The sequence below is a fragment of the Lichenostomus cassidix genome, chromosome 1, assembly GCF_008360975.1.
Source record: "Lichenostomus cassidix isolate B80296 chromosome 1, HeHo_3.0, whole genome shotgun sequence".
NCBI lineage: Eukaryota > Metazoa > Chordata > Aves > Passeriformes > Meliphagidae > Lichenostomus > Lichenostomus cassidix.
Genome location: NC_139479.1, coordinates 25,344,330 through 25,369,734, shown reverse-complemented (window position 1 = coordinate 25,369,734; position 25,405 = coordinate 25,344,330). Strand labels below are relative to the sequence as shown.

General features: G+C 42.0%; 1 protein-coding gene and 1 pseudogene across 1 annotated transcript in view; one reads left to right on the top strand and one right to left on the bottom strand.

Annotated features, from left to right (window-relative positions):
• CUL4A (cullin 4A) overlaps positions 1–25,352 on the bottom strand; it is a 42,844-nt gene extending 17,492 nt beyond the window's left edge. Inside the window, exons 1-9 of the mRNA XM_085053258.1 lie at positions 25,098–25,352; positions 24,441–24,556; positions 21,052–21,155; positions 18,967–19,036; positions 17,150–17,223; positions 15,597–15,759; positions 13,729–13,818; positions 13,224–13,306; positions 10,092–10,159 (exon numbers count right to left, since the gene is read on the bottom strand). Of these exons, the coding sequence (XP_084909384.1) occupies positions 10,092–10,159; positions 13,224–13,306; positions 13,729–13,818; positions 15,597–15,759; positions 17,150–17,223; positions 18,967–19,036; positions 21,052–21,155; positions 24,441–24,556; positions 25,098–25,269 (940 nt within the window). The 5' untranslated portion in view covers positions 25,270–25,352. The remainder of the gene's footprint in view (positions 1–10,091; positions 10,160–13,223; positions 13,307–13,728; positions 13,819–15,596; positions 15,760–17,149; positions 17,224–18,966; positions 19,037–21,051; positions 21,156–24,440; positions 24,557–25,097) is intronic.
• Positions 6,593–7,912, top strand: LOC146444354 (uncharacterized; annotated as a pseudogene).
• Positions 25,353–25,405: the final 53 nt, after the last annotated feature.

Below are 25,405 nucleotides of genomic sequence, written 5' to 3'. Positions count from 1 at the left end.
AGTTTAAAACCATTCCCCTATGTCCTATCACTATCTGTCTATGTAAAAAGCCACTTTCCCTCTTTTTTATAAGCCCTTTTTAAGTTTTGGAAGGTCACAGTGAGATCTCCCTGGAGCATTCTCTTTTCCATGCTGAAAAACCCCAGCTCTCTTAATTAAGACATGCCCATCCCATTCCCACATTACCTCCTGTTGGGGTGGGTGATACCATCTCAGGAACTGCTGAGGAGCTGAGTGGTTCCAACACAGCAGAACCCCACTGGTGGAAGCCTTCTTAGTCCTCCCCCCTGGAGAACACGATGGTTCCTCCCCAAATTATGTAAATCCCCCCAGCTGTAACCTAACCCATGATCCCATGCCTTCCTCCTCCCATTGGTTGTGGTGTTCCCCCCGCCTCCTCTCCCCTGACCCTCCAGCCGCCCCTTTAAATGTAGACGGCTGGGGTGTCTCGTCCTCTTTTCACGCCGGAACCCTTCAGAATAAACCTCTGGAACCTCCGGCTGACTGAGCGCTCTGAATTCTTTGTCTCTGGTAACGCACGAGTTATCCAACTCCGTGGGTGAGTGAGAATATGTGCCTTACACCGGCACGGCTGTGAGAAGGGCTTTTCTGTACAGCACCAGGCAGTGCTGGCTGGAGTGATCTCTCGATAGCCTGGAGACACTTTAGGTAAACGCAGAGGCCTGGTTCCACCCCTCCTCCCCCGCCGCGTTAAGTGGCGCTCGGTACAGGGACCTGAAAAATCCCTGAAAGTGTCTCGGAAGGCTTTATGCCATAGATGTCACGATCGGAGCAGCTACTTCCCTCGAAAACAGGTCTAAGTTTTATTAGATCTGTTTAAAGAGGCAGCCGAGAAATCTCCGTTTGTCTGGGACAGGAGATATCGGCCAAACCAGAGAACCACGCCGAAATTTCTTTTACACTCTCGGAAGCCTCGAGGCGGTAAGTGAGGCTTTGCTGGGGTGAATCCTCCTTTTGTTTTTCTCCTTAATTTTTTTCTTTCGGTGTTGGGAAGAATTTATTTGGGGAATATGGGTGGGAAGTTAACCCGTCCTCAATCAGAGCTTTATACCTCCCTTAAAACTACTCTTAAGTCAGATAATTCCCAGTTCTCTAAGGGGAATTTAAAATGTTTTGTTCGCTGGATTTTTAACATCTTTCCAAATGTTTCTGTAGCTACTGTTCAATCTCTTAGCTTTTGGGATAAAATCGGACACGAGCTGACTGTTCTCACACAGGCTGGGGATCGAAAGGTTGCTAATTTTCTCCCTTTGTTTGTAGTGATTTATAAGTCTGTTAAGAACGCCAAGACTGAAACAGTTCTGCCTAAAAATTCAGATCTCTCTCGTGCTGCCTCCCCCGTGTCTGTTCCCTCCCCCGCTGTCCCCAAACCCTCGGAACCCCAGGGGGGAAGAGCGCTCTCTCCCCTATCCCCTGCTCCAGCCGGGTCTGGCCAGCCCGGCTCGAGCCTGTCCCTCACCCTCTTCCCAGCTCCCCAAAACCTCCCTACCTTGACTCCATGTTTCTCACGAGACGGCACGAACCACGCGTCACCCCCCCCTGCCGCGGGTCCATATGGCGCGGACCACGTGGAGCTACAAGCTAGCATGCCTGATCCTTATCAGCTTAAAATTCCCGGGCTGGCATCGACCCCGCCCCTTGCATCATCGAGTATTCCTGCGCCGGGTTCACCCCCCGACGCGGTGTCGGGTGTCGTCCCTGCGTCAGCCCTGCCCCCTGCGGGGAGATCCCATCCGGGCGCGGGTCCCTCCCTCGTTCACCCCCCCCTCCCCTGCAGCACTGCTCCTGCAGCCCCGCTCCTCCCCGGTTCCCACGGCAACGGAGCCGGCCAGCGACAGAGGAAGAGCCAGCCCCGCCGGCACCGGCGTCGGGCTGCCTGTTCTTCTTCGGATGAGGAAAGCAGCGATTCTGAAGAGGATCCCTGGCTTGATATACGCAGACAAGCAGCACACGAGGGGCACTGGGAATTAGCCAACAAAATCTCTGTCACTGCTGCTCCAGTCCATTATAATAGAGCTGGAGGGAACCCCCGCTGGGATGCCCTCCCATATGCACAGATAAAAGAGATGTGCAAGGCAGGGAAGGATTTTGGGCGTAACTCCCCTTACTTTAAGAACCTACTCCAAGCTACCTTTGCTGCGAATGTACTGGTCCCATATGATATAAAAAATCTTATGGCATGCCTTCTGTCACCTAGAGAATACATGCTGTGGGACAAAACTTGGAGAAAACAATTAAAAGACCTCCTCCAGGTATATCACAGAGATCCCAACAGGGCTCACATAACACTAGATGATCTTTGCGGGGAAGGAAACCTGGTTAAACCCCAAGATCAAGCGAGACAATTGCCTGAACTGATTTTAGAAGATATCAAAAGAGAGGCTGACAGAGCTTTGCTCTCAACCCCCTCGGATTCCACTCCCTCTCTGAATTTCTCCACCATAAAACAAACTATCGATGAGTCCTTTATAAAATTCTTCGATAGACTAAAAGAGTCAGTTGAAAAGCAAGTTGGGAATCCAGAAGCCCAAAAGGAGCTGCTGCGTGCATTAGCTATGGCGAATGCTAATGAGAGTTGTAAAAAAGTCCTCCAGGCACTCCCACTAGACCCACCTCCTACCCTCGATCAGATGATTGAGGCTTGCACCAAATTAGCATCTCCTGAGGCAGCCATAGCCCAAGCTGTTTCAAAAGGGGTAGCAGAAGCACTAGCAGCTTCTCAGAAACCCCCACGGAGATGTTATAATTGTGGGAGTTTTGAACACATTACCAAAAACTGCCCTAAACCAAAGCGTGTTAAGAGAAATACTAACAATAATACTGAAGCTGTGCCCCCAGGCTGTCCCTGCCAGCATCACCATCAGAAAGACCAGAGAAACGAACAGTGAAGCGCGGCACGGCTCCGCGCTGGGACACAAATTCTACAGCCGTCTCTCCCTGCCCTGCCACCCCTGCCACGGATGATAACAGCACACCACACAGCGGAACGGACAAGAGACTCTGTCTTGTAAGTACTGATACACACCACTTCCGCAATGGAAATCAACAACACATATATGTGAGCTTTGAAAAACCTTTTGACAGGACTGTGAACATTCTAGTAGTCGGGGACACTAAGCATGGTCCACCTGAACTTTTTATTTTACCTGAGGTGCACAAAATAGACCCCAATGGACAAGTACAAATTTCTGTCTCCTGTAACAACACTCCCTGGTTTCTATCAAAGGGTCAGGTAGTAGCACAAGCTATCATACTACCTGAAAACCACCCCAGGTGCCACAGAACACCTTCCATATGGTGGGCAGAAGTTGTAGGCGCAGACAAGCCCATGATGCATTGTAAACTACACAATGATAAATCCACTGCTTACCTAACGGGGATAGTAGACACAGGGGCCGATGTAACCATCATTTCTCGAGCAGAATGACCCCAGGACTGGAAGACCAAACCAGCAGGCGGCAGAATCACAAGCATAGGAGGGTCAGCAACTTCCCAGAGGAGTACAAATAATATCATCATAGAAAGCCCTGAAGGTCACACAGCCACCATCCGCCCGTACGTAATTGACTCTAGTTTTACCCTCTGGGGCAGAGATCTCCTTACCCAGTGGGGGACTCAGCTGGTAATCCCACCTCCATCTCAGGATTTTTAGTTGGGGCCACTGGGGTGCACTCCACCCCGCCCCTAACCTGGAAGACAAGCAACCCCGTGTGGGTGACCCAGTGGCCCTTAAGCACAGAGAAGCTCAGCGCTTTAGAATCCCTAGTAGAAGAACAGCTCGCCAAAGGTCATATTGTACCATCTAATAGCCCTTAGAACTCCCCTGTCTTTGTCATACAGAAACCTGGAAAAGACAAATGAAAGCTCCTCCAAGACCTCACGAAAATCAATGAAGTCATTGAAGATATGGGACCCCTACAGCCTGGCCTGCCCTCACCCTCAATGCTTCCTAGGAATTAGAAGCTTGCTGTCATTGACATTAAGGACTGTTTCTTCACAATCCCCCTACACCCAAGTGATGCTCCTCGGTTTGCTTTCTCCGTGCCATCCCTAAACCAGGAAGCCCCCCAGCGCAGATACCACTGGTGTGTGTTACCCCAGGGTATGAAAAATTCTCCAACTATTTGCCAATGGTACGTGGCTCGCGTCCTGTCCCCCATCCGCAAAGAGTTTGCACGTTCTATCATTCTCCACTACATGGATGATGTATTAATTTGTGCACCAAATGATAAATACCTGAACTTAACTCTAGAAAAAACTATTCAAGCCATTGAGAAAGCAGGGTTTGAGATCCAGCAAGAAAAGATTCAGCGTACCTGCCCGTGGACCTACCTGGGACTCCGCATCAGCGAACGGACCATCGTACCCCAGCAGCTCACCATCAAAGACAACCCAAAAACACTCCGGGACTTGCACCAACTGTGTAGTTCTATAAACTGGATTCGTCCTCTGCTGGGAATTACTACGCAAGACCTTGCTCCGCTGTTTAACCTCCTGAAAAGCTGTGACCACCTGGACTCGCCCCGAGTCATCACAGAGGAGGCCCGAGAATCCATCGCTAAGGTACAGCTTGCCCTGTCTTCTCGCCAAGCCCATCGGACAAGTCCTGAGTTGCCTTTTAATTTCCTCGTTCTGGGTGAGTCACCTAGGCTGTATGGACCGATTTTTCAATAAGACAATGCACAAAAAAACCCACTTCTTATAATAGAGTGGATTTTCTTACCACATCAGCCGCTCAAAACCATAACAACAAGAAAGAAACTAGTGGCTCAACTAATTATGAGAGCCAGAGCACGCCTCCGTACCCTTGCAGGGTGTGATTTCACCTGCATCTATCCGTCATTGGAAAGTGAATCCTTAGCAAACTTACTCCAAACAAATGAACACCTTCAAGTTGCTCTGGATAGTTATCCAGGCAAGATTTCAAATCATCATCCAAAACACAAATTATTCAATTCGGCTTTTCATTTGGCCCCAAAAGAACTCCAAAGTCGAACCCCTCTCAAAGCTCTAACTGTTTTTACAGATGGCTCCGAGAAATCCCGTAAGTCAGTCGTGACTTAGAAACATCCCGAAACGCAAGTGTGGGAGCACGATATCCAAATAATTGAAAGCTCACCGCAAATTGCGGAACTTGCGGCTGCTGTTAGAGCTTTTGAGATGTTCGAAGAACCTATTAATCTGGTAACAGATTCAGCTTATGTAGCTGGAGTAGTCGCCAGAGCAGAACATGCCTGGCTAAAAGAAGTGTCAAATCCTAAATTGTATAAACTGCTCTCAAAACTTGTTTTTCTGCTGTCCCACAGAAAGCAGCCGTTCCATGTGATGCATGTAAAGTCACACACCGATCTCCCTGGACCAGTTGCTGAAGAGAATTGGAAAGCAGATGCTCTAGCTATGCCGGTGAAAGCTCCTAACATTCCAGACACCTTTGCTCAGGCAAAGCTGAGCCATCAATTTTACCATCAGAATGTACCAGCACTGATGAGAATGTTTAAATTACCCTGAAACCAGGCAAGGGCAATTGTAGCAACCTGTCCTAACTGTCAGAGCTACCAAGTGCCATCATTAGGATCTGGAGTTAACCCCCGGGGTCTAGGCAGCTGTGAAGTCTAGCAAACAGATGTAACCCATGTCCCCCAGTTTGGCAGATTGAAATATGTGCACGTTTCCGTAAACACATTTTCTGGAGCTGTTTTTGCATCTGCCCATGCAGGAGAAAAAGCAAGAGATGTTATACAGCACTTTCTCCTTGCTTTTGCTACCCTGGGCGTTCCTGCTGAGATAAAAACTGACAACGGTCCAGCTTACATCTCTAACAAACTTCAAGAGTTTTTTAGCTCATGGAGCATCAAACACATTACAAGTATCCCCCGCTCCCCCACAAGACAATCCATAGTTGAGAGGACCCACCAAACAATTAAGAGGGTCCTAGACCAACAGCGGGGAGGGTCAGAACTCAATTCTCCCATTATGAGACTCTGCAAAGCCCTTTTTACAATAAATTTCTTAAACAGTTCGTTTAAAGAGCCTGACCCCCCTGTGTTCCGGCATTTTACCAATTCGACCCAAGCCAAATTAAAAGAACAACCACCAGTGTTAATCAAAGATCCAGAAAGCCATCAGATATCAAGCCCTTTTTCACTAATTGTATGGGGGAGGGGATATGCTTGTGTTTCCACACCTTCAGGACCCAAGTAGATACCAAAAAAATATGTAAAGCCCTACCTCCGACCATCAGTGACAGCTCCTGAGCAAGCGAAAGATAACACACCAGACACTGACAAAGAAACTCCAGACAAAAAAAACAGTGCCGCTTGGAGAAGACGTCGGCGCAAGATTCCAGCCACGTGAACAGCTATTTGTGCCTCCTTCAAGCAGTTCCCCAAACCCACAAATCCCTTATCTGTTACCCTCATGTATTTCCCTAACCCACAACCTTATTACCTGTATCTTATAAAAAAAAGGGGGGATGAGGGGGAAAAAAGAAAGAAGTAACAGAAAACCATCTTTTAATGATTTTTGCTTGAAATCCCACAGAAAAAGGACTACCTATACCTCTCTTACCACCATGCCTGTAATTACCTACCTCTGCATTCTCCTGACCTCCTGCATCCTGTTACCACCAGAGGTTCTCGCATGGATTGTCCCTCAGCCAAAGACCAATATGTGGGTTACATTGGCAAAAGCACTCCAGCAAGACCATATGTGCCTGTCTATGGGCAGCGTCAGTGACCCACTTTCATCATGCCTGGTGGGGATCCCTCTCCACAAAGATGAACTGCCTTTTGCAAATGAGGTGCTCCCCCAGAAAGAAGCTTGAGAGAAATGGGTAAGCACACTGGCAACAGCACCAGAGGAACCCCACGAATTACTACTACTGGGGTCCTCCCAGGCTACCCTTTGCCTCAAGTTTGTCTTCAGCCCGAAAAGAGGGATGGCATTATCCTGGTCAGAACACCAGAAATTAAGTCATAGTAGAAAAGCAACACCCCAGGGAAAGGTTTACTCTGTCAGTAATTGGTGTCAGGATAAAAAGGTCATCCCAACAGAGTCATCTGTACACCCCAAAATGCTGCCCAAAGGTATGTTCCTGATTTGTGGGAATCAGGCGTGGTCTGGAATCCCATCCCAGCTCCAAGGGGGACCGTGCACTCTTGGCAGGCTTTCTGTACTAGCACCCAACAAAACCCAAATTCTGCATTGGAAAAACCATACTCGATTGGCCCGCCAAAAAAGAAATATACAACAATTAGATCCTAATTGTGATAGCGAAATTATCAATTGGTCATTGTCTAAAAGGATTGCTGCATCGTTTTTCCTGCCTGGAGTAGCAGCAGCAAAAGCCTTAGGTGAACTTAGCCACCTTGAGTGCTGGCTCGGAAAGCATGCTAACCTAACCTCGAGTGCCCTCTCTCAGCTTCTTGAAGATGAAGAAACCACCAGGCATGCAACACTGCAAAACAGAGCAGCCATCGATTTTCTTTTATTGGCCCATGGACATGGCTGTGAGGAATTCGAAGGACTGTGTTGCTTTAACCTGTCATCTCATAGCCAGAGCATCCACGCGACGATACAGAAAATAAAGGATCAAATCAAAGAACTGAAGACAGAAAAAGAAACAGACTGGATTGGCGATCTTTTCGGACAGTGGGGACTTCAAGGATGGCTAGCATCCTTAGTCAAAACTGGACTGTGGGTGATCCTAATAATTTTCCTTGTTCTAAGCTTGTTCGGTTGCCTCAAGAAGTGTTTAACTAAGCAAGTAGGGGAGGCCTTTCCTTTAAATAAGGAAGGGGGAGTTGTTGGGGTGGGTGATACCACCTCAGGAACTGCTGAGGAGCTGAGTGGTTCCAATACAGCAGAACCCCACTGGTGGAAGCCTTCTTAGTCCTCCCCTCTGGAGAACACAATGGTTCCTCCCCAAATTGTGTAAATCCCTCCAGCTGTAACCTAACCCCTGATTGCATGCCTTCCTCCTCCCATTGGTTGTGGTGTTCCCCCCGCCTCCTCTCCCCTGACCCTCCAGCCGCCCCTTTAAATGTAGACGGCTGGGGTGTCTGGCCCTCTTTTAGCCCTGGAACCCTTCAGAATAAACTCTGGAACCTCCAGCTGACTGAGCGCTCTGAATTCTTTGTCTTTGGTAACGCACGAGTTATCCAACTCCGTGGGTGAGTGAGAATATGTGCCTTACACCGGCACGGGTGTGAGAAGGGCTTTTCTGTACAGCACCAGGCAGTGCTGGCTGGAGTGATCTCTCGATAGCCTGGAGACACTTTAGGTAAACGCAGAGGCCTGGTTCCACCCCTCCTCCCCCGCCGCGTTAACCTCCTATTCATTTAAAGACACCAACACACTAACTGCTTTATGATAACCTAGATCATAGAATTTAGCCTTCCCTTTTCCTCTAACATGAGCTGTGCAACTGAAAAAATATTCAGTCACACATTTGACAAATGGAAATGACATACAGCAAAGTCCTCTGAAAAAAGATTTCACAGAGCTTCCAGAAAGCACTGCTACAGCCTTGGAAAAATCTATTGTACTCACAAAAACATCCCCCACCAATATCTAGTAAATAGTAGTTACAGTAATACAAGGACAAAAAAAAGCTTTCTTATACAGACTCTACGTTTTTAAGCTTTTTTTCGTCCTGTATCAGACTGAGTACTTCCCATGCATCATCTCAGTGAAGAAAACCTACAAAAGGCAGTATCTTCTACTTGCACTGAATACTAAGACGTTGTAAGCAAATTAAAATGTGTCCTAGATCAAAGGAATACAGAAAATTACGTAAGTGATGACAGAAGATTTTTTAAATTTTTTTTTCCCCAGGGGAGACATAGAATGCAAAAGCTGATCCACCAATACTCAAGTCATAAAGCACAGTAACCAGAAAGCTAGGAAAATGTAAAAATATCTCTGTATTTACATGGATGGTTCATATACATTGCAAACCAAGAAAAAGTTCAGTTTAAAACAAGACCACATACTTCCTGTTTAAGCCACCTGATAAAAAAGCATATCACTGGAAAAGTTACTTAAAAATCATACTTGAATTAAGGATCAAGCGAAATTGACATATCAGCAAAATATAATTATTCTTACCTTCTGTTTATAGTAAGTTTAAGAAGAGCTAAGAAGGTGTAACCAAGCTTATTATTATAAATGTACTGAAAACAGTGAAACAACCTATTCCCAGTGTAGTTGAGAGAAAACTATGAACATAAGTCATCTTTAAAAGTGATGAAGACATGGAAAGGGTATGTGTAACATGAAAGTGTCAACAAACATGGATGTGATAGAGCTTGAAGATGCCAGACTACCAAGGACATCTCTTTCGCAATATAAAAGAAAACACAGGACAATTTGCTAGAAGATCTGAAACCTAAAATATGGCTACTGCAAGAGAAGGAAAAGATCATTTGAAGTATTATAAGATCACAGAATACTGGACAAATCCAGAAATTCAGTGAAAAAGGAGAGATTAAATTTTAAGAGAAACAAAGAAATGGCAATTTGAAGACACTAATGTCTGAATAAGGACTTCCTAAGAAGGCTGCAGTTCTTATTGAAATTGCCAGGCAAAAGATAAAGAACAGACAAAGGCATATGAAAGCTCAAATTGCCTCAAATACTGCCAGTTCCAGTAACTGATGATTCCTAAACTACACAATCATGAGAATATGTGAAACTATTGCATTTGACCTGTGTGATTATCACATAGAAGAAGCTACAACAGAAACTGCAGCTCACATTTAGAGTTTACATAATTCTAGGAAATAAGCAGTTCCAAAGGTTTAATTCCTAAGCCCACTGCTGCAAGTCAAAGGAGATTTAGAGGCTTAACAACCTTTACAAATATGGAATTAGATTTTAGACATTTCTTTCCAAATACACCATTTACTTGTCACAGTGGGTGTAACAATCACAGGGTTGGCTTTCTGTGTCTGTGGAAGTTTTACCTATGGCTAACATACCTCCTAAAGTAAAAGCTATGGAATTTACAGCTACTGCAGAGTATGAGAATCCACTGCTAATCAAAGATTACATTAATTAAAAAAAAATACCTTTTTGCAAAATAGCTGATAAGTGTTCTCCTAGTAGCTGCTTCTCCACACAAGCAATCAGTGGTTTCCTGAATTAGGCAAGAAAAATATATTAGAAATATTTGAGTATGAAGGACTTGCCTTCTGTTGCAGTGTATTTGTGCATAACTTACATTATAATGCAAAGCCCCCAACAATTTTCTACTTAAAACAGAGGCTACAAATTAAGCCAAAAATATCTTTTTATATGATCACAATATAAGAAAAGAAAGACAAAAATAAACTGCATTTAATTAAAAAATAAATTCAGATTTAAATACTAAAAAGAAAGTCCTTACAATAGAAGACAGAAGCTTACATTGCAAAAGTCAATATAAAATCATTACTGGGTAAAAGTGACACTGAATTTTGGAAACAAATAAAACAAAAACTTCCAAGGATTTGAACTCCAAACCAAAACAATACACACGAGTGATGTTCCAAATTCAAACTTTTCAGCTAATTGTGTTATGTATGTAAACAAGCATAAATTGAGCTAGAGCCACAAGACACAAATTTGCAAAACATTTTAAATTTGTCCTTGAATATGCCCTACTTTTTACTTTTACACATTCATTTTAGATAGGACTGAAAAACAATGGGAAGTCTTCTCTTACACCTTTCATCACCTAAAAGATGAAATAAATGCCTGAAGTGCAAAGGCATAACTGATTTCAACATTTAAACTTCTACCCTGCTTACAATGGGACAACATAAGACCAACCATTTCTTTATAAGTTTTATAAAACTAGTTTTCAGAACCTCAGCTGAGATTTCCTAGAAGAGAGGTGCTCAACTTGGATTGATGAAAGGCTTTCCTGTAGCAGCACACATTTTTGCTACAACAAAAGTGTACATTCACTAACACACTCTTTCCTGAAAAAGTCCATCAGTGACATGCCTGACCTTCTATACAATTCACCAGTTTAGGCCCTGCATTTGTAAAGATCCAGTGAAGGGAGCAGGGATGATCAAAATATGCAGCAGCAGCAGCAACAAGAGAGACATGTCAAGCCTCTTCCTTCTGGGAAGGAGATGACTTAGGGATACCATTAACAGGCAGGAAAGGGGTGGAAGGGAAGTGATTTATCACTCTTCTTTCCAGTGCAGGAACTGGGGTCCTTCTGGGATGATGGAACTGGTGATGGAACTGGGAACCAGACTTAAAAGGAGGCACTTTATCACCTGGTGGCTGTGCACTGGTGGAGTGCTTTGCCAAAGCTTGGCACAGGCAGAAAAGCTCATGTGAATCCCCATGAGAGACTGCAAGTATTTCAGAGATATAAAGACACCAACTGCAGTAGGTTCAGAAATATGCTGAGCTGAAAACAGGCTAGAAAATACTATTTGTTCCCTTCAGGGCTCATAAGTGAACATGAAATACTATTTAGAACAGTCTCTTGTTATTAACACACAGCCATTTTTATGGTAATTTCCATATTCCCTGGCATTTCCAACTACTGCTATCTACAGTCGCTGGCTGTTTCCAACAGCAGAAGGAGTCAGGGTTGTATGAAATACCACCCTTTGCCCTGGAAGACCTATTCTGAGCACAGGAGAAGCAGGATCAATTTGTCTGCTTGAGGCCAAGAGGCAAAGCATTACATCCCAACAAGCAAACAAAATGAGCACTTATCTTGACTGCTAGGTTCTGTATGCCATGTACCTAGGTTCAAAGCCATGTACCTTGGTCACCTACTGACTGACAAGGAGACATGCTTTATCTGGTCAGCTGTCCAGCTGTCCTGCTGGGCTGAAGGAGGAACCCTCTGTGGGCTGCAACAACACACTTCACATGTGTCATTTCAAGTATTTGGAAATTGAAGTGTTTTACATGATGGTTTTGTCTTAGAAGTATCATTTCCATCTCAAGATCAAACCCAGTAACTAAACAGTATCCTTTCTGCTGTTTTCATGCACACAGAGAGGAACACTATGACCCCATGAAAACTCAAGTGCTCTAATTTTAGGAGCACTTCTTAACTGTTCTTTCTTAATGCAAGGAAAGGAAGTTAGTGTGAAGCCCTCTAAAAGTAGGTTTCTAAGCCTTTAACTAAGGGTGAGATTCAATGCAAGTACCTGAGGTCTATCTAGACCAAAAATGTAATTGTATTAATCTATTTTTTAACCTAAACAGTAAATAAATACATGTATTTGCTTTAACTTTATAAACAGAAATAGTTCCATATATTTCAATGTGAGTGATTTTACCAGAAAGGGCTAGTCACCCTGCAATCACATTTATAGGAAGAAGATCCAAGTTCAAATATGTGCCATGACACACAATATACATGTGAGTCTATATCTATATATACATATATAGAATGTCTGAAGAAAATAAGTTAAAAAGATCATTTGTATTCAGTTATCCTTTTGACACCAAATGAAATGCCAATAAATCATTCAGAAAAATAAACCCCAATACACAATGTGATGTTCTCAACTAAAACATAAAACCAGTAACTTACTACAGGACAAATGATATATGGATTTATGTAGTGTGTCAGTTCCTGCAAGAACATTTAACCCAACAAAACACAAACTATTACTTAAAATCCAAGTGAAAAAAGGACAAGCTACCTCACATAGTACATTGGCAGCAGCTGATCTACTGTTAAGCTCACACCTTGAACTGCTTACAAATTATATTCATGTCCTCTGTCCATCTGGTTTTTTTGGGTTTTGTTTGGACTTTTTTGTTTGTTTGTTTTGTTTGTGGTTTTGCTTATTTGCTTGGGTTTTATTCCAATAAGTCTTGCCTTCCCTCAAGGGATTTGTGGTTAAACATGTTATCAGCACATGAATAACTAAAATCAGCTGCTATTTTGATAACGGAAATTTGAGTTCTTATATGTTTTTAAACTGCAGTATACAGGATTAATTTTTCTGAAAAAGTTTCTTCTTTCTTACTGAAAGTACACTTATTTTAAAGAAGTCACTTTTGATAAAAATGAAGCCTTTAAAAAAAAACAAGCTATTTCACAAGCACTGTCAACAAGATAATATCTGTAAAATAATGAAGAAATAATCCCTGTGTCTCTGCAACCATGGATAATCACACTGATTTACAAAGGATGCTTGACTTACACTAAAAATGATAAAATTTGTACTCACTGTGTGCTGTGATCTAAATATGTTATCACTCTGTCTCCTTCTTCTTCCAAACGTTTACTAACATGGTGAAGATATTCTGGGACCTAACAAGACAAGAATATGGCAATTTCAAATAAAAAGGTATGAAAGGCAGATAATCCTGTTCCATTACAATTATTTTAAACTACAATTTTAAAGACAGTATGAATTGGAAAGGACTATTCCACCAGAATGTTATGTACTACATAATCTGTGTTTTCATTAATCAATGTTACTTCATATTAAAGGCATTATAGTTGGTAGTGTGACTTTAGCTACAATAAAGTCACTGGGTTACTACACAATTATATCTGTCAAGTTCAACAACAACCTGAAGTCTGCTCTCCCTGTTGATACAACAGCATGGTCCACATCAAAGCACATGAATACCTATGTGCCAGTAAATTGCACTGGGCATTAAGACACCATGGCACTACCACAGTTGATAAAACTAACATAAAAGCAATCATCTACCACATGCACCTACCTCTCTTTCTTGCATTAATCTTTGGCCTTCTGCAGCATATAAACAATTCGTCTCTTCCAGAAACCTCTGTTCAAATGATTCCTTGTAAACCTACTCAAGAAATCAATTTAGTTACTTACATTAAGCTCCCAGTAACAGTAGCATATTTTGTCAGGCATAAGAGGGCAAGTAAAATTTTAAGGATGCACACAGCTGTGAGAAGTGTGAATGTAACATTACATTAACAAATTCTCTGTTTGCCCACTAGTTTTACAAAGACTGAGATCAGAACTGACTTCCCAGAGCAGCAGGTTTGCTTCAGTCACCAGTACTCAAATAGTCTAAAATAACAGGCTTCTGTTTAGGGCACACAGCCCAACACAAGTACCCAACACCACAGCACTGCAATGACATCCAATCCACCTGAGATGTAAACTCCCACTGGTATTTCTGTGGCAAAAAACCCCCCCTTCCAACTAGTGAAACATTCACACAAAACAGGTAATTCTCATCAGTAAAATAATAGTATGCTCAGTAAGACATCTTCATATCTCCCAGGTTTCTCTCAGTGGCCCAGGAAAAATTATATCAAAGAAGGTGAACTCTTTCTCCAGAGAACAAATTAAATGCGTAAAAAAGGGCACCAACAACAATCAGAGACATTAAAAAACTTTCACATAATGACTAACAGCTTATAACAGAAAGGAAAGAGGTTAAAAAGGACAACTATATAAAGAAAAAGTTAAAACAGTCTGAAGAGGATAACTAGGGATTAATATGCAAACAAAGGGGCAGAGAAAATAAAAAAGGAAAATTCCTTGAGTGTGGTGGAAGAATAGAAGAAAATATTTCTTCCAAAAAATATAACAGAGCTGTAAAACTCACTACATTCTGACCACTTTTTGTCTAAGGACTTCTAGTGGAAGGTTCCCTGCCCAGTGCAGGGGGATTGGAGCTAGGTGATCTTTAAGGCCCCTTCCAACCCAAACCATTCCACTATGCTATCACTTTCAAAAGCCAATTTTTTTCACTGCCTTCTCTCTCAAACAGAATCATTTTTCTGGTATGCTACAGGAGAAAGCTACAGATTAAAGTCAAGAGGATTAACGTGAAAGGCAGAAAACCAGGTAAGCTGCCTAACCAATAAGTATGTAGTTTCTTACGTTCCTCTTTGAGCTCTTTCAAACCTTCAGCTGGTTTTGTAATGCTGTATGCCACTTTGAAATGGAGCAACCTCAACAGGTTTTAAGAAAGAAAGACAACTCCTAAGTTTCACTGCATATCATGCAAGGCTGCAACATCAATTCAAGGACAACCTATGTGGAAGCCAGGAGCACAGTGTTCATCAGTCTCCCTGGTCCTACCTCTACTTATGGAAACCTACTACCTCTGCTCATGGAAAGTTCCAGTAAGTTGCAACCTTGACATGATCTATTTGAAAACCCTGGCCTTAATTTGGCATCCCATTCTATCCTCTACATTTCTCAGAAGTTGCCAGTACAGTGATGTTTTTGTAATACAGACCCAAAATCTGGACTCCAAAAAGTGACACCTTTTTGCAATGACAGAGTTTTTTTTCAGTTCCTACATTTAACTGGCACTAGGATGAGGCAATAGTGATTAATACAGACAAAATACTGCACATACTAAAAGACTTGTAAATCTATTAAGATCTGAGGCCATTACCTCTGCTAAGGAAAACAGGCAAAGAGATCTCATTTAAAAACAGAGTATACTGTACACTGGGAAAGCAGAAGCAATCATACCAAATAGGTAGACTTTGAAGCACATTTACTAGATGGACAGAGTAATTTTTGTAGAAAACAAAACTTAGGAAGTCCAAACTGTTTCTAAACAAAGCTGCTACTAGTGAATCTGGATGTACTCGCCTGCAGATCCGAGAGCATACTCAACAAACTCCGCAGCAAGCTTCTGTCCACAGCTTCACCATTTCGTTCTCGTTCGATCAGCAGGAGAATTCCATCAATAGTCTTGGTTTGAACTTGCTTGTCACTAATGATATGGGTTCTAAATAACTCTAGCCCCATATCCCTATGTGAATATTGAAAATCAGTTAAGTCACACAGTTGATTCTTTTGAAAAATCTGTATCTCAGTTTGAGAAAGACACATACAAAATACATGCAGTATATATATGTTATACAGAAACAGACTATTTTAATGGTGTGCATACGCTGGCACTGTCCTCTAACAAAACTGTAATAAAAATTATCCTAAAAATACCAGATCACATGCTACCAGGGGCATACACTTCAGCTGAGAACTGTTACCAGCCTGGCCAACTTTCACATAATAGATTAAAACTTCCTCTGCTTATTGAAAAAAAAAAATCTGATAATCTACCTTAACATAAGATTCCCTGGATCAGGCATTATACATGCAATTTGTAAGTTCTGTTCAAAAGCATGAATTCTTTGTATCTTTAGGATCTTATTACCTCCAACAAATGCTTGTTTCATTCTAAGATGATGAGGAATGGCCCTTCTATGCCATGAAGCAGCTAACTGTTAAAAGTTGAAAACTGAGCAATCTTAGATAAAATTTGTTACCTCCAACTTCTTCACATGCATCAGGATTTCAGTAAAAGGAATTTTCCCAGTAGGAGAAAAATAAGGCAAAGTACGAACAGATGTCCTCAACAATGTCTAGTAAAAGGAAGCCTAACACAAAGAGTTGGAGGAAAACTGCTGAAGTTGGGAACAAAAAATTTCCACTGGACTAGCCAAGAGACTGGAGGAAGATTCCAGTCTCTTCAGACAGTCTGAGGAACTTGCTAAAGCACAGCAGCCAGCCAGGCAGGGAAAAGACACACTCTTACTTCAGTACTTTATCTACTTTTTTGGGGGGGGCTTTATCTAAAGTAACAATACCAGAATTTTTTGGCAAAGCTAATGCCCCTCAGAAGGAATGCTTTAAAGCAGAATGCACAAAGATGTGACCATAGCGGGCTGAAAGTACAAAAGCGTCAAGTGGCCAGTGGTGGAAAGATAATCTGCACCTTGTCACTATATCTGACTTAATTAAAAAAACAGAGCAAGAAGCTGAATGTCAAATTTTGTCAAAACCAGGAACACCTACAGTAATGCTGGGCCAGTGCTAAGGTGGGAGGCAGCAGTCAAGAAGGTTCCCACAGAGCCAGCCTCACCCAGGCTCTGACAACTACAGCTACACATATGCCTTGCCTTTTAAGCCTACGTTCAAAGACCTCCTTCTTTTACCCCCATCTGACAAAGAATATTCCCGGGGAAGGAGGAAATGACACATGCATGTGCTGACACAGGTATTTCCACAAACTGACACAAAATCTTAGAGATTTATTATATAGATCAAATATAATGTGAAAAAAATTATTTTCAGTCTTTGCAAATGTAATAGCATGTCCACACTCTAAAGATTAGAGGAATACTTACATGGATACCTACCATATAGAAGGAAGCATTGAATTCTGAAGCACATATGTTCGATCCAAAAATAAGAAAATGCTTCTGATCATGATCTGGAAATATATAAAGAAAGCATTTTTCTCCTTACCACCATGTGATATTTCAAATTATAAAACAACTTCTGAAAAACTACATCACAGACACATACCTGAACCTAGGTATTTTAAACTTTTATGGTGAATAGTACAGTCACTGGTATGGAATTTATTGAAGTTAATGCTATTACTTGGTGGCATTCCCAACTACATCCAAGGCCATTTTCAAATTCATAAGCATTAACAAAATACTTTTATTAGTCTGTTAGGAGTTTTATACCACTGATATACATAAGCTATTCAAGCAGTACCTCCAAGACACTCAGTAAACACCCTGAAATAGCATGCTGCCATGCTTTTTGCTTTAAAATTAAAAAAAGAGCTTTAAGTAGAGACAGTAATAAGCTGTGCAACAGATATTTTAATAATAAAAGTTAGCTGCCAAAATTAATGAGAAAAATACATTAAATCCAACAGGAGAAAGAAGGTATAAAAAGTATCTTTTTAAATTAAAAAAGTGGGAGGAAGAGGTGTTTTTTAGCTTACTAGTCTTTTACATTCAAAATCCATTTTTAACTTTTCTCATAAGAAGGCTGCCCAACTCTCAGTTGAGCATTAGCCTAACTCCGGATGTCAGTAACTCACCCCCAGGCCAGATAGAGATTTCTATTCCTAGCTGTCCACCTACTCCTTCCCTAAAAGATTTCATTGCCTCTGAAGCAATTCTCAAGCTGACATACCTTCTGGCCAAGCATATTAAAGTAAAACAGCAGTAAGGCTCATTTTTTTTTTTAAATAGCACAAATGCTAACCCAGCACATGGTCAAGAAAGCTACTTGCTACAGGTTGTTGTTTTAAGGAAGACACACACACAAAAAAATGCTTACAAATAATTGAAGTAAACAGTGTTCACAGCAAAAGTCTTTATAAAAACACAGGTTCAAGTTAACTACATTTTCAAGGCAGTATCTTCAACTCTGTTTTCATCAGACTGCTGAATTCTAAGAAGTTTCCCTAATACCATTTTTAATTCAGATAAAAACCATGTACCTCTGCCCAACCCTCACAGGAAAGGAGAGAACAGTGGATCCAAGGAATGAAAATTGAAATTTAACCATATGAGGCATATGCAGTGAAAGCCAAATGACAATGCAATCAAATTGTAAAATGCTGATTTGAAATTATAATTATGCCTTCTTAAAGGCACAGTTCTCATAGAATATATTTCAGAGAGGTCTTTTTTCTGTAACATAGATAATTTTGGAGGTACAAGATTCTATCTATTCTTTCTGTCTGAGGTACAAGAAAAGCAGACAGAAAGCAAGTTTCAGTTCTTCACCCTTTCTGTTTCTTAGCTCTGTAGTCAGGATAATCATCTCTGCTTTGAAAAAAGAAAAGTCACAAGTTAACCTAGTTCTTGGAGTTCTCTAAAAGCAAAGATTCTCCAATTACTTAAAATTATGGACAGCAAACAATTTCAGCATTTCATGGTCAGTTTTTCTTTCCACCCATATGAAAAAAGGTATCAATATATTGCTGAGTGACATTCAAACCTTGTATGAAGCCTGTGAAAGTCAGAGTTAACAGAACCTATGTTTCAACAAGGAAAGCTGCCTCAGCCAGCAAAGGGGAAAGTGAAAAGCAATGCTGAAACATGGAGGAGGAGGTGCAGTGCAGCTCCAACTTAAAATTCTTGATAAACTCATTTTAGTCAGATTTCACACCTCAAGGATATGTATTCTGAACAAACACTCAACTCACCATTTGTCTGCAATGATCTTGCCAGCATTTATTTATCTTCTTTAAAAATAAAAGACTATCCAGAGAATCTGTACAGCATCCATTAAGGAAAACTGGTTTGCCAGTATCTTTAGAGGCCAGATTCTGGAGATGATCTTTGCCAGCCATTAGGCAAAGCTGCTCCATGGATATTCCAGTGCTACTGTGCCTGCCAGGGATAAACTGTTAATTGCAGAGCTGCCCAGCACAGTGGCTGGCAGTTCTCCAAAAGGCCTCACTGTGTTTTCAAGGAATAACACTCACAGCTCTTCAGTAATACCATCTAGTGGCTGTACTGCGTAAGCTTAACATACATAAACAAGAAATTCCACCAGTGTCAAAAACACATTTGTCACCAACTGAGGTGAGTGGGATGGAAAGGTTATTTTGTTTGTTTAATGAGTTCACACTGTGCACAACAGGAGTGACCCTAATCTCTTAAAAGCAGTTACAGTTCTAAATAATCCTCAACAAATCCAAATACCACTCTTTTCATATACATCTCCAGGTCACCCTAAGTAATCTACAGAATTTTCTTCATTACACCACAGATCCAAGAGTTATTTACAAATTACAGAATTCTCATATGTCTCACAAGTAAATCTAAATGAGGCTTTACCTTCCTCTCCCACACATTATAATTTCCAACTAATTCTGGCCAAATCTGATTAATCTGATCTCATGTCCTTGGGATACAAAGTGGTACACCTGTAAAATATTAAATTTTTAACTCTCCAATCCACCATCACCCTGTCAAGAGGGCAAGGTGAAAGCAAAGTTTGAAAACACTAGTTTTAAAACATTTCTTCATAAAGTAATCTAAAGCCTGAAAGAAGTCTGTATTTGGTTCTCAGAGACCAGATACGTTTAAAACCACTGCACTAATGTGTTATATAGAAGCCAGACTCCTTAAATGGGACCCAGAAAAACAAAACCAAAACCACACAGCCCAAAACCACATTGGTACTATGTAACATGAAAAAACCCAAATTATTCTCTTTATGAGTGTAGGTACCTACCTGGGGAATGCACTGAACCAAGAAACTGAGAGCCACAATCCAAAGCACATTTAAAGACTTCACCTGGAAAAGAGGTTCTTTCTAGGCACAGGCTCCTTACTTCTTTCTACTTTATCCTATCATTTTCTGCTAATAAAATCCATACAGAGAGCTGGGAAACACTGCCAGCAGTCTCAGTGCTATAATATCTGTTCAATATGGCACTCTCCATCCAGCATCTGCCTGCTAAGGCACTTTCCAGGAATATGGGGACAGCAAGGTGAACACAGACTATTCATCTGCTGCTCAAGCAAGGGCAACCCCGTGGCTATTACACAAAAGACAGCTATCACATAAAGCACCTTCACAGCATGCAATGCTCGACTGGATTCAGAAAACAGGGCTGGCTACAGCCAGGTGTCCACAGAAGATCACCAAACACTTCTGTGACTCATTCAGCCAGAAGAAAAGTCCAGCAATGGAACTTCAGTAAACCATGGGGAAATTTACCATAAAACTTCATCTTTCTGTGCATCCCAAGACAGCCAAATGATCTCCTGAACTTAGAGCTCTTTCCCAAGAGCCTCCCAAGGTACACATAAGATACATGAAGGCTTGTTGAATGCCTCTGTGATACACTGTTGACCAGTAGTTATTTTAGGTCAAACAGGTGCACTCTATGTTTGAAAATTCTTTTATTGTTGTCGACAATCACTGTGATTTTTATAAGCTATTCCTGCCATAAGCATTTCCACTACTCACCTGCCACAGAAATTCATACCTCTGCTAAGAAATTTCATAGTGCTATCGAAATTTTCTGGATTATGTGTAAAATTTGCATCCCTATTAAAATGATAATTAAAGTCTCATTAGCATGTTACACATCAATACACAAAAATTATTCACCCAGATGACTAAAGCTGCCTATGACAGATTTAAAAAATATGTAAGTAGTCAAAGAACCTCTTGACATACTGACAATCACTGGTGTAATTTTTGCAAAGTGTTGTTTAAAAAAAATTATTTAAACTAACCATTCTAACCATTTCTGTGCACGAGAAAAGGATATTCTCTAAACTGAAGGATTTGTGCTTTCACGTGTTCTTCACAGACTTGTCGCAGCTGTTTGTACAATGTAGCAGAGACTTTGTAGGAGCAGAGATTTTCAACAGCCTAAAAACCAAAAAAGGATTATGAATGAGACAAAAATAGAACTTAAATTTTTGTGTCTGTGTAATTAAGGCTGACAACACAAGAAAAAAAAAATCAGCATTGTATCTTAAAGCTGTGCACAAAACCAAAATATCAGAATGAAGTGATATGGAAAAATTAAGACTTCAGCACTCCTTTCTGATTTTGGTCCCTTCTTATTCTGATAGATTTTGTGTACAAACAAGGTCCACCATCACAATCAGGGTCATATTTCAGACATGCTGTTAAGCACTACCAGAATTCTGCCTCCTTCAATACTGCTCAGCAGCAGAACTCCTCCTGAAGGTCCATTTTGTGCATCCTTCAGTAAGCCCACATGTGTTTTTTCGAGGCAGGAACACAATCATACCAAATACTTTAATTTCTTAATAACTTTAAGGTAGACATTTCAACCAGTCTCTTTAAATGGTTTATGAGTATAGCTACTTTCCTGTCTTTTTATCAACTTATTTCTTCACAAATATTTCTACTGATTCACACACTCATGCTAAGGTACATAAACTGAGGAGAAAAAATAAGAAAAACCCCAAGCAATAACAAACGCAAACCCAACCCCACACTATTACATAAAGACTTGAACTGACTTATTGGGAGCTCATAGGATTTAGTTGAGTATTTATTCTTAGTTAACTAAGGAGACCAATTCTGCCCAAAACCAAATGCTCTTGTAGTCACTATAGTAGTGTAAACTGCCTTTACATTACTGTACTGCAGAGAATATTGCCAAGGATTTAAAGCACTATGTCACCTGGGCAATTAAAACTGACCCAAGAATGTTCTGCTCTGCTCCGGAGGATTCTAACCTACCTAATGTAATTTTATGTAAATGCACATAAAAAATGGTATCCACAATTTTGATACAACTGTGAAGGCATGCAAACAAACAAAATGATAACACAGTGGCTATAATATGGTTTCACCTGGTCTTGAAAAAAAAATAATTATATTTGCAATGAACAGTATTCAGACAATCATTCTGCAGATAGTTCGCTATGTTTCCTCAAACACAGCCGCTCCGATCCACCTATCCAAATATAACTCTAGTCAGGACTCTCATAACTTTTTCCTTCACTGCTCTACCGTCTTTCCTTTGCTACTACCCTGTCCTGTTCTACGTCCTCCAAAAGGGCAGTGCTGTCCCATTTCAGGTTATTTAGGACCTCGCTGCAAAGGTAATTTTCTTTTTCCATTATTTTTATCACTCACTCCTCATTCAGCAATTCTTTGTACTGTCCCACTTTCTCTATCCCATCAAGTATAAGCTACTTCTATCAAAATCTCTGCAATCTACCACCAATTCCAGACATCATTTCTATTTTAGTAGCAAAATATTGGCTGCAACCATCCCATTGCTCACTGACTACATCTCTGCCAAGCACCTTCATGCCTGATTCCATGCTGCCTCTAATGCCTGGAAAGGAGAACCCTTTGAGCTTCCCACAAAGCCTCATCATTGTTCTTCAGTTTCTCCTCAGCCACTGTGCCAAATTAAATAAATAAATCAGAAGGTTCAACTACAGGCTAATACATCAGCCTGCTCAGCACACTGAACTCTAGCAGGCCTCTCACTTCCTCCCACAATGTTGGATAAAGACTCAAAAAAACCACCAAAAAGGCCTGATACCAAGAACTGATGCACCCAGAAATATTTTCCCCTGTGGATGACTCGGTGCTCACCAACAGGCAGTTAAAATGATCTGTAAATACAGATCAGGTTTCCAATGGATGCTGAACCTCATCTTTTATTCCTCTGGCAGGAGACTAAGTACCTGTCTATGCACAGGCACACTGAGCATCACCACCCACTGTGCAGAAATCTTCCTGATTTGCTGTGCTACAGATTATTTGATCAACCTTGCACAGTTTTTACAAATAAGCAGGCAAAGAGAAAAAGCAAGAAGTACAGTTCTCCCTTCACAGTTTATCTGAAATCTCTCTCCTCTTCTGCCAAAACTCAAGTACGTACCCTAGTGATTTCATAGCCATATTACTATAATCTCATTTCTGAGCCTCTGAAAACAAGTTAGGTAACGCTCAAAGCATCTGTGGGCTTTTTTTTTTTTTTTTGCTAGACATGAAAAAGCAGGATTTTTCAAATGCTGAATTTAAAACAATAAAATGAATAATGTCATTCAAGCTCTGCAAATGTGCAAGTATTAATAGATGAATTTATTACAGTCAAGTTTTCTATTTAAAGAGAGTAAATTATATTAAGTCAATATACATTTACATAAGCAGCCATTTCAGACCCATATATTACATACCCTAACTAAAGAGACCAAGTATAGTCAGTTCTGAAATCCATCTTTATTTTCTTGAACAGGGACCCAGTATGGACTGCTGGCCTTCTCCTCTCTCACAGTCTGCCCACTGCACCTCAACTAAACATTTAGAAAATTTTAGGTGTATGTAATAATGTTTTAAGTCCTGATCTGGCAAGGACATCAATCTGCAGATCAAACAGCTGCACCCACAGATAACTCCTAACTAGCTTATGCTATGTAGCACAACTTAGTGCATCAGTAAATTTTTATAACATGATCACTCTAAAAAGCTACTACTTCAGTTAAACAGGCCAAAGCACATGCTTCTAAAATAACACAGAACTAAACCACATGTAAATGGAGAAAGTATAAAGAAATGGCTCAGGAGTATGTCTCTTTTACCCTCCCAAGCTCCTGCTCCAGTAGTCCATGTGTTCCAGTAATACTTTTTTACCACATGAATAGAAAAACTAAGATCCTGATGGTTATGAAAATGCAACAGTAATCTGAAGTGTGGGTAAAGTGACAGTTTGTTGCCTGCTCAATCAACACGCCTTTTTAATACCCCAAAAGGTACTGAAGTGTAATGTTATTATCTAATAATACTAAATATTTCAACATTACTATTTACAAGAGACCACAGCATGTACACAAATCATCATAAAATATGACTTCATAACCTTGTTAGAGTAATATCCTGTTTTCAGCATGTTGAGTGGTCAGAGTATTGAAGATACTGAGACTTAGATCTCAGCCCTGCCCAAGAACAGCTTTCTATGCCTCCCAACATAAACTGATTTTTCATGGGCCCAGACCCTGGTAGCGCTCCAAGGAACTAATACACAGAACTGCAAACCGACTAGAAACAGACTAAGGTAGCAAAGTATTCAATCAGCTTTTAACAAATCAAAATATATTATGCTGAATGTGTGCCAAAGCAGTTTATGTGCAAGAAATGAAACAAAAAACTTAAGTGGCTTACCTGGTAGAGCTCTTCAAGGTTGTATTTAATAGAAATGCTACTCTGTATTGCTCCCACCGCTTCATGAAGTTTCTGCCAGGTGTCCTGAGTATAATTATCGGGTAATTTGGGTCTTTCTGTGAAGTAAGACACAGGTAGGTTAAAACCAGCCACCCAACGGGAGCCTGCAGCAATCTCTCACTCCTCTCCACCAGGTTCTGCCAAGCCGTTCTACACTTGACCATGTAACTCTGGCACACGCAGAGGAGTCACTAATTCCACCCGAGCCTTTGCACGATGCGTTTGACCCCCCCACGGCCGCTGTGTTTGACGCCTGTGTTACTTTAAGCAAGGCAACCACCCTCGCCTGGCTTTAATCAGCGTTGACACGAAGGTGGCTTTCTGCCCGCTCGCTACGGCCGCTGCCCCCGCGCACGGAGCCCCACGCGTGTCCCCGGGAGCCCTTACAGGGCACGGTGCCGGCAGCGCTATCGGCCCGGCGGCGTTATCAGCCCGGCGGCAGCTGCCTCTCGCCCCGACACGGCGGCGGGGCGGCTGACAGCGGCGGGCCCGGCTGCGGGCAAGGGGCGGGGAGCGGCCGGAGCCGCAGTAAACAAAGGTCGGGCCGGGGCCGAGCGCACCTGCCAGGACAGCGGGCCCGGCCTGCCCCGTACCCACCTCTGAAGTTCTTGATCACGAGTTTCTTGGAGGAGGTGTTCGCACCTCCGCCTCCTCCTCCCCCTCCCGCAGCGCGGGTGGTGCTGGCGGCCAGCGAGGCGGGCTTGGTCAGCCCGTTCGTGTGTCCCACCAAGGCCGACAAGTGCGGCTTCTTTTGCGGCTCGTCCGCCATCTCCGCCCCGGGCGCCGTGTCCGGCCGGGGCAACGCGCTGGGCTGGGCCGGGCCGCGGCTGGCTCGTCCCCGCCTCCGCTCCCCTCCTCCTCCGCCACCCAGCCGCCCTCCCCCACCGCCCGGGGGCGGCTGCCAA